Raw genomic sequence first — 8,921 nt, forward strand, 5'->3', positions numbered from 1 at the left:
TAGGTCTTTTAGGAATATGCTTAAGAAGTTGGATAAGGAGACAAGCTGGGACCTCGTTGTCGAATATTTAACAACATGGAGGATCGCATAACATACTATTCATATGACTACTTGTCTTATTCGATGATATAAATATTTTATAACTCGTGTGTATGTAACAGTAAAATCATTTCTACGACATGATGATTTTGAAAACGTGGATTGTGTTGTAGAATTTCCATTGAGTATGAGTTTATGACATAGATTGCGACTTCTGAACTTAACAATACTCGATACTAATGGGCCATATGCAGCAACATAAAGACAACATGCCAAATTTGGGCCTTTATATGGGCCATTACGAAAATTGTAGCTGCAGGCTCTCAATTATTCAGTGCTAGAGATTGTAAACAGTTGGATTACACAGAGGAAACATTGCGACTGTCTTAGATACTGCATCAACCAACAGATGCTTGAGTAGCATTATGTGCTGAGGTGTTGCTGTTTAATGATGCAGCCACCGCTTCACGCTCCTTCCGGATTCGCTCTCTCTATCAAAATTTCAATGTAAACAACAGAGTAACAAAAAGCCAAAGTTAGTCAGAGATTGGCATGTGCACACAAAAAGAGTGGAAGTTTTAGCATTTGGTAATATTACTAATATGACTTGAAGCAGAGCATTATATAACATGACAAAACGCTCCAAAAGATGGAAAACTATACACAGACACAAGAGAGATTCACGTACTTAAAAGAAATGTTAATCTACACACTTGGAGACAAGAAACATACCCTTCTCTCCCAGTAGGGCAAGAAGCAGACGAAGTCATAGACAGGAGTGATGGTCTGCACCAAAACAGCGTTGATTCCAGTGAAAAGCAAGAGTCCCGTCAAAGGCCTTGTTCTGTGTGGCATCTCTCTTTCTTTCCAAACTCTGTGAAGAATCTTCAGCTCAGTAAATCATTTATTAACATCTCTCTCTCAGTCAAGAGTCAAGATTATCCTAACTAAATCTTAACAAAACATAATCAAATTCAAAAAGCAAAGCATTTACTAGTAGTGAGATTGACTCTCAAGATATTAATAGTAATCAACAAATTAAAATTCTTGTAACAGATCACTGATTGATTGAGAGAAAATGAGAGTATTGACTTACGACGGAGATTCTTCGAAAACTCGTCAGGCGACGAAGAGAGATCTCGGTGGCTTCTTTTTAATTAGGTCTCTGTTTTTATTTCCAAAACGACGCCGTTTAGTTAAGTGAAAGATATAACGGTGGATAAGCGCGCAACGTGGCTACTTACTCAACCAAGAAGGACCTTCCAACGTCCGATCCTCCTCGTCTTCTCTTTTTTCCTTCTTCTTTTATTTCTGGAGATATTTAAAAAAAAAAATACAAAAATTAAACCAAAAAAAAAAACTGAAGAAATCTCGTTTCTTTCATCCGCCATTAACGACCTCTCAAGGTATGCTCTTTGATTTTTTAAATTTATTATTCAAACCTAAGCTTCTATTTTTCTGTGAATTTATTGTCGGTGAAAGTCGATTGATTTATTCTCATTAGTGCCATTTCTCATTAGATCACTTTTCTAATGATAATGGGAATGTTCTTCCTTTTCCCTTTATCTCACCTAAGCTTGCTTGATTCATTACTTAGCTATACAATGATTTAATGTTTCTCTTATTTTCAGACATGTTCACCATGTGTCAACCACTTCGGTCTAAGGCAAACTTAGTGATGCTGTTTAAAGGATATAGACGGTTTGTGAGAACAACATGCCGAGTTTCAATCCCTGGAGGTTCTTTGGGAAACGAATTAAAAGCACCTCCAAGGTTTCTTAGGGATAAAAAAATAGTTCCTGATGCTGATCCTCCTCATAAAGAAGATATCCACAAGCTCTATCAACTTTTTGAGCAAAGGTACCATCTTTTATTCAGCATATATATATATATATGATCTTTTAAATCTAATGGCTTTCTTCATTCTCTTGTCTAGTAAAAGACTCACCATCTTGACTGGAGCTGGGATTAGCACTGAATGTGGCATCCCTGATTACAGGAGGTTACTATTGTTCATTCATATTTGATCTAATGGTCTTGGTTTGGTTTTGTAATGATTATTTGACGTGTTATTGTTTGGTGCAGTCCCAATGGAGCATATAGTTCTGGTTTCAAACCAATTACCCACCAGGTGATCTGAAGGCAAGATTGAAGTCAGTGAAAAAAATTTGGATTTGTTTAATTATTTTACTGTCTACAATTCTCTTTTCTACAGGAATTCACTAGATCAAGCAGATCTCGTAGGCGGTATTGGGCAAGGAGTTATGCTGGATGGAGACGGTTCGCTGCAGCACAGCCAGGTCCAGCTCATACTGCTTTAGCATCACTAGAGAGAGCTGGACGAATTGATTGTATCATAACGCAAAACGTTGACAGGTAAAACTTATCAGAGATCTCTCTTCTCTGTTGGATGTTGTTGGCTCTTAAGGTCTAAGTTTTTTAGGTTGCATCATCGTGCTGGGAGTGATCCGCTTGAGTTACACGGTACAGTGTATACTGTTATGTGCTTAGATTGTGGCTTCTCTTTTCCTCGAGACTTGTTTCAGGATCAGCTTAAAGCTCTCAATCCTAAGGTCAGCGTTAATATAGCATAACTCGAATCATCTTGGCTTGATGGATAATCAGCAAAGTTACAACGTTGTTGTTGTTGTTGTTCTTGCTGTAGTGGGCTGAAGCGTTAGAAAGTATTGATCATGGAGAACCAGGATCAGAGAAGACCTTTGGCATGAAACAAAGGCCTGATGGTGATATTGAGATTGACGAGAAGTTTTGGGAAGAAGGTTTTAATATACCAGTATGTGAGAAGTGCCAAGGAGTATTAAAACCTGATGTAAGATCGTTTTTCCAGAGATGAGATAGAGACAAAGCATTTGGGTTATGTTTCTTATTAAGCTTTGGTGTTTTTGTAAGGTAATTTTCTTTGGAGACAATATCCCAAAGGAGAGAGCTACTCAAGCAATGGAAGCTGCGAAACAGAGCGACGCATTTCTAGTGTTGGGTTCGTCTTTGATGACAATGTCTGCTTTTCGTCTTGTCAGGTAATGCGAGAGAACAGTCTCTTACCATTTTTTTGAGTTTGCATCTCATTGAGAAGCATTTGTGCTTCTTTTTGCAGAGCGGCTCATGAAGCTGGTGCAATGACTGCAATTGTGAATATAGGTGTTACCAGAGCTGATGATATTGTTCCTTTGAAAATCAGTGCAAGGGTTGGTGAGGTAAGATGATAGTAGTAGTATCATCTTTTTTTTTTCATTCATCCATCAAAAACTTAGCATTTTTTTAATCTGATTGTTGCAGATATTACCCAGAGTTCTTGATGTGGGATCACTCGGTGTCCCAGCTGTATAGAGATTTATCAATCAAATGATTGTAATATTCCAATTTTTAATGAATACTTCAGTTCCTACAATGTATCTTCTCAAGTTGTAATTTTCAACAGAAAATAAAGAGTAATCTTCATTTTAAATGCATAAAATTGACGTCCAAACAAGACTTGTCTGAACCAAAAGAGATAGAAAGATACACCAAAGCTTACAGTTACAGAACATATAGTGTTCTGTCAAAAGGCTTTAGATGATCCAAAAAAAAACAAAAAAAAACACTGAGTCATCTTCTACTAGAGTTTACTACTAATTATACAAACTTTTTAAAGCTAAGAAAGATCAGAGAGCGCCTTGTCGATATCCCCTGCGTGGTTCCGAAGAGTGTTCCACTGTAAGAAAACATTTAAGTGTCAGACATAAGCAGATAACAGTAGAGAGCAAATACATGTGAAAGTCATAAAAATGGGGAGATAGGTGTTAATTTACCTGGTCAACGCTTAGAGAGATACCTGCAACATATAACAACCTTGTCAATGTCAACACGATTACATGTAGAAAGCAAACTAGTTTAGACTGTTTCCTAGAGACAGGCTTAGGAAACTGAAATTTTTTATCAACCAATTTCATGTTGGAACATACAGCATCAACTCAACACATAGAACATAAACATTCCCAATCCAAAGAATCGTTTATTAGAAAACCCTGACATATACAGTTTCTCAATTCCAGACTAGATGCAGAAACAAAAACTGAACTAAACAAGCAGATGAGCAAACACAATGTTACAATGCAAAACAGTGAGAACAAGAGGAACACTAACAAGAACGAAAAAAGAGTTCACCTTTCTTGCCGGGGAGAGTTTTGCCGTCCTTGACATAGAACTCACGAATGTCAATCCAAATCTTGCCGTTCCAGTTCCTCACAGAGACTCTCCTATTCTTCGATATCTGAATTCAAACCCCCAACAAAACAACCATAAACCCTAAATTGAGTAAGACACAATCATGACGTAATCATAACCATTAAATGTCACTGTTATTAGAGTAGACAAGAGTCTGGAATGATATAGAAAGAGAGAGAGATGCAGCAGACTTACATTGCAGACGACGATGTCGTCAGACTCCTCGGAGTCCTCGGCTGGCTTTGCGACTTTCTTAGCCGGCGCGTGGGCTTCAGAGTCGTCATCTGATGCTCGGACACCATCGTCTTTTCGCTTTCCTCTCCACGACATGTTCTCTCTAGCGAATTGACCTGTAAAAAAAGCTTCTCTTCAGACCAAAGTGAACTAGCTAGCACTCGCGAAAATCCGAGAATTACATAATTAAGTAACCGAAAGAGAGACCTTGTCGTGAAGCTGCAGCGGTAGAAAAAGCTCTCTCCTTCTAAAGTTGGACTCTTGAGATACTGAAGGAAAGCGAAACGCCAATGACTCTGCTTGCGTATTTATGAAAAGCGAACACCGAACACGCGCTGTTGTAGCGAGTGTGATAAAATTAGAAGTAAAATTGGAATCAGACCGTGCTATATTCGGTTTTTTAACTTAAACCAAAGAAAAAACCATAAACCAAACTAAACCGATAAGGAAACAAGTAGCAATCTCTCGATCTGGTTTAGGGGTTTAAGCAGCGATGGCTCTCTGAGCTTCTTCATTAGTGAAATCATATCATCGGCGACTTTGTCAACGCTTCTTCTAACTCACTCCAGGTAACTTTGTTTAGGCTTCTCTTATCGCGAGAAGAGATAAGATCCTGTTCATGATTTTGAAGAAATGAAAAGCTCCTTTCGTGATTTATCTCTCCCTGTAGCTGTACTCTCCTAGATGCATAGAAAGTGTTTGTGAAAATGCCTCAGAGATTGTTGATTTAAAATTCTATTCCTTTTCATTCCATAATAGATCTCGTCCCTCTTTTGGGTTGCATCTTCCTCCAAATCCTAAGAAACTGGCGATCCCCAAGCGTGTATATTGCTTTTAGATCTGTAGAATCTGTTAGATTGATTTTTTTTTTTGTTCACATGATCTTGGTCATAAACTCAATGTAGATCCTACCATTTGAAGCACTTCATTGTATGATATAAGCTTTTGAGATTTCACACTGAAACTCTTAATTTCAAGTAAGAACTGATCCTATAATATGAAATTATTTATTCTTACTTGTTATCAGTTTGTTGATTCAATTTGTAATTAAGGACTGAGCTTAGCCTAGTTCTGTATGTTCTAAGCTTCGTCTTATTGCTTTAAATAATCTTTTGTTCTTTTTCTCTGGTTTGTTTTGCTTCAGATTTTAGTCAGAAGCTGAGTTGTGCGACTTGAGATGGCGACGGAGCAGAGCGGATTGGAAAACCAGGAAAGCCAACCACCAAACCAAGTGGCTCCTGGTTTTGTAGGAGCTATTGAAGAACAATACAAGAAACTCAGAGACCACGCCGAAGCTTATCCATATGTTTGGGGTTCTTATACTGTCGTCTACGGTGGTCTTTTCCTTTGGACTGCTTACAGATGGAGGAAGCTGAGGAGAACCGAGGATCGAGTTCGTGGCCTTCAGACCAAACTTAGAAAACTCGTCCAAGACGAACAAGCAGCTGTAACAGCTTCTAAATCTGAGAAATCACTGGAAAAGTCTTCTTCAGTTTCTGACAAGTCACCAGTGCCTTGATTAGTTATAATCAAAACCATTTTCTCTGTTATAGACTTATGACGAGGTTGGTTTCAGTATTCAAGAGGTTAAATCTGTTTTTGTTACAATGCTTTTGTTATTTACTCGCATAGGCTTTTTATATAAAGACAAATTCATGTACATGAATGAAGAAAAGAATACGCTGAAATGATGAAACGCGAAAAAAGCGTTGTTGAACGCTGCTGTTTTAGCAGAGGGAGGCTCAATAAGTTGTAGCGTTTTGCCTCAAATTGTTTGCGTTTGTCATGGTTAAACCCAACAGTGACTCATATCTTTGTCTCTAACATAACCATTATCATGTCCAAGAAGCATGACCTTGTCCTGGTTCATATCTTTGTTATAACTACTTGTTTTTATTGGCTTGCTATTTTTAGTATTTAGTGAAATTTTTGGATGATTTTTAATGAAGTTAATTCGATCCAAGATAATATATATTTTCGATCTTAAATATTTTCCCTAGAGGTAAAAATGGGTAAACCAACCACTGCAAAATCCAAGTCATCATTTTAGAACACATGAGAATCCAAAGAAAGACTAGAGACTGCTGATAATGGAGGTTTTGCGAGACAAAAGAGATAATGAAAGTACGAATTTTTTTTTTGACATCCAATGAAAGTACGAATTAAAAGAAGAGTTTCAGAAAAATATATACAAGGGTCTCTCAAATGCTTGTTAATTTGAGAAGACATCAGCATTTCAGACAAGGAGAGAACCGAATTGGCAGAAGAGGATTCTTGGTTTCAAACCTCTTTTTCACATGTCTGGTCCTTGTCCCATGGACGCAGAAAAGCCATAAGGATCATCATCATTATCAGCAGCGGAGAAATCAAACTGGCCTTGATTGCTCAGATAAGAGTCACTGGCATTCCCAATTTGAGATGGTGCTAGTGGATCTGTGAGATCCTGTAGATCCAAGTACAGCTCCGAGTTCTCAATTAGGTCGTAAGAGGGTGTCCTTGGCATGCTGTTGTGCTGCATATTGCTGAAGTCTGGTAGTTCGCTGAATATGTCTTCTCCTTCTCCTAAGCAGATTGGAGCAGAGACATTGGGATCATGTCTTATCTGTAAAACGATAAGCTATGAGACATTAGATTCCTTTTCCTAAAGGGCAAAGAAGCTTTATTTAATGTTAGCTAAAGTTCCAAAGCCATTAAAACACTAACAGTTGCAGAGCTGCATTACTAGCCTAGCACGCAATGATACAGTCTCAGTTCATATATTATGACACTAAGCCAAAGAACACCTACCTCATAGTTGCTGGGCTCAGGGAAACGCAAGAACTCATCCTCGTCAACAAATAGATCCAGCATTGAATATAAATCATCATAGTTGTTGGTGGGAGCTTCAAGGGTCGGTGGTGCCAGAGAGGCAGTGCTATTAGAATCAAGAAGTGGTGCAGCAGACATAGGAGTGTTAGCCGCATCATTCAGCTGCGGAAGATCTCTGGTAGTAGTAGTGGTAGTAGCTGATAGGTAATCAGAGACGCACGATTCAGATATCATGCCACCAAAACAATCCTTAGTAGGATCACGTGAGGACGATGCCACAACAAGACTGGTTTCTCCGTGAATGATTGCTGGACCGTTGGTAGCAGGAACATCCTCATCGCTCCAGTCTTCATCCTTAAACGGAGCTCCATACTGAGCTCCATTTCTAGGTCCCGGTCCATCTTTCTTGAATAGAACACACAGCACATAAGTATCCTGCAGCTCAAAACACAAGAAATCAACGAAGACAGATACACAAGCACAAGTTGAAATTATATTAGCCATTTTTAGATTAGTATATTACCTGAGGAACATTCTTCTGTGTGAGCACCTTGTCTTCAAGCCTGTACTCATGCATAACCCAATCAGTCCGCTCCCCACGAGGCGACTTACCAAAGTGATAAACCAGAGTCTTAATCTTCCCCGCAACTTCCCCGTTGCACAAAACGTCTCTCTCCTTCCCTGTGGTCTTCCAGAAACCACAGGCAGTCGCACGGTTCGCCCTAACTCCAGTAGAATATTTCTTCTCCCTTGGGCAGAAGAAGTGCCACTTCAGATCCCCACTCTTTATAAAGGACTTATCAGGTAAATCAGAAGGTTCGAACTTGTAGATGTCGACCTCAGGAATAGCATCAACGAGGAGCTTTTTCCCCAACACCTTCCTCTTCAAGTAATACCTCACGAGCTCGATATCAGTGGGATGAAACCGGAATCCAGGAGCCAGCTGAGTTTTCCCCATTGGGAGAGAGATCCAAAAGCCAAAAGGGGAAAACTTTCACTATTTGGGAACTGTTTCTTCAAGTTTAGTAGTAACCGAGAACAAATCAAACAGAAAAAATTGCAGAGAAGCTAAGAAGAGAAGAGAGAGGTGAGAGAGAAGGGCTAAGTCCAGTGCCTGAACAAGATGATCTGAAAGCACCACAACTTCCCCCTGCTCATATAACCACAATCACACCAGAGAAAAGATGGGTTCTTCTTGCACAGATCAACAGACATCTGGTGTGCAAACTTATAAAGCCTGTTGTTTAAGACATTGACATACGAAAAGACTTCAACTTTACAACCAAATCATCAAACCCAGAAAGAGTAAAACCCTAATTTCAGGAGCTAAAAGGGGAAAACGAAATTAGACGACTACACAGGGAAGAACATTGCAATCAAAATCGAGAGTCATGGCGGAATTAGAATCAGAGACATTGATTGATTCCGTACCAGGAGAGAGGGGAAATGCTTTGACGGTGGAGGAGACGATCGGCGCGAGTGAGAGAGTCAAAGAGAGTGGCGTGAAAGAGAAGCCATAAGTGAAGAAAGTGTTTTACTTTTGGTCTTGTTAGGGTTTATATAAGATGGAGCTCGTTTACTAAAATGAGGGTGGGCCTATATGCATACAAGGCCGT

General features: G+C 39.1%; 5 protein-coding genes across 8 annotated transcripts; 2 read left to right on the forward strand and 3 right to left on the reverse strand.

Annotated features, from left to right (window-relative positions):
• Positions 1-201: 201 nt before the first annotated feature.
• On the reverse strand, positions 202-1,210 carry LOC103850716. Its single transcript, XM_009127502.2, has 3 exons — positions 1,136-1,210; positions 772-913; positions 202-530 (listed from the first exon to the last, which is right to left on the reverse strand). Exons 2-3 carry the CDS (start codon positions 892-894, stop codon positions 438-440), a joined length of 216 nt encoding a protein of 71 aa, XP_009125750.1. The 5' UTR covers positions 895-913; positions 1,136-1,210; the 3' UTR covers positions 202-437.
• Positions 1,211-1,293: 83 nt separating this feature from the next.
• Positions 1,294-3,509, forward strand: LOC103850718 (NAD-dependent protein deacylase SRT2). Of its 2 annotated transcripts, none has more exons than XM_033285064.1 (10): positions 1,294-1,449; positions 1,652-1,899; positions 1,976-2,041; positions 2,125-2,170; positions 2,255-2,415; positions 2,483-2,612; positions 2,705-2,869; positions 2,950-3,077; positions 3,155-3,254; positions 3,337-3,509. In XM_033285064.1, exons 2-10 carry the CDS (start codon positions 1,652-1,654, stop codon positions 3,385-3,387), a joined length of 1,095 nt encoding a protein of 364 aa, XP_033140955.1. In that variant the 5' UTR covers positions 1,294-1,449; the 3' UTR covers positions 3,388-3,509. The 2 variants fall into 2 exon arrangements, with proteins under 2 accessions (XP_033140955.1, XP_018512480.1); XM_018656964.2 differs by having other exon boundaries at positions 1,331-1,444; positions 1,669-1,899.
• On the reverse strand, positions 3,480-4,786 carry LOC103850717 (RNA polymerase II transcriptional coactivator KIWI). The gene is made up of 5 exons (XM_009127503.3): positions 4,705-4,786; positions 4,459-4,613; positions 4,204-4,309; positions 3,849-3,871; positions 3,480-3,751 (listed from the first exon to the last, which is right to left on the reverse strand). Exons 2-5 carry the CDS (start codon positions 4,591-4,593, stop codon positions 3,692-3,694), a joined length of 324 nt encoding a protein of 107 aa, XP_009125751.1. The 5' UTR covers positions 4,594-4,613; positions 4,705-4,786; the 3' UTR covers positions 3,480-3,691.
• A 127-nt stretch (positions 4,787-4,913) lies between these two features.
• On the forward strand, positions 4,914-6,267 carry LOC103850719. Of its 3 annotated transcripts, none has more exons than XM_033285074.1 (2): positions 4,914-5,067; positions 5,647-6,267. In XM_033285074.1, exon 2 carries the CDS (start codon positions 5,675-5,677, stop codon positions 6,014-6,016), a length of 342 nt encoding a protein of 113 aa, XP_033140965.1. In that variant the 5' UTR covers positions 4,914-5,067; positions 5,647-5,674; the 3' UTR covers positions 6,017-6,267. The 3 variants fall into 3 exon arrangements, with proteins under 3 accessions (XP_033140965.1, XP_033140963.1, XP_033140964.1); XM_033285072.1 differs by having other exon boundaries at positions 4,925-5,067; positions 5,640-6,267; XM_033285073.1 differs by lacking the exon at positions 4,914-5,067 and adding an exon at positions 5,095-5,474 and having other exon boundaries at positions 5,642-6,267.
• Positions 6,268-6,522: 255 nt separating this feature from the next.
• Positions 6,523-8,866, reverse strand: LOC103850721 (NAC domain-containing protein 82). The gene is given in 5 exon segments (XM_009127508.3): positions 6,523-6,828; positions 6,830-7,099; positions 7,285-7,740; positions 7,829-8,542; positions 8,737-8,866. Coding segments are annotated over 4 exon segments (1,212 nt in total). The 5' UTR covers positions 8,264-8,542; positions 8,737-8,866; the 3' UTR covers positions 6,523-6,777.
• Positions 8,867-8,921: the final 55 nt, after the last annotated feature.

Source organism: Brassica rapa, chromosome A02, assembly GCF_000309985.2.
Source record: "Brassica rapa cultivar Chiifu-401-42 chromosome A02, CAAS_Brap_v3.01, whole genome shotgun sequence".
NCBI lineage: Eukaryota > Viridiplantae > Streptophyta > Magnoliopsida > Brassicales > Brassicaceae > Brassica > Brassica rapa.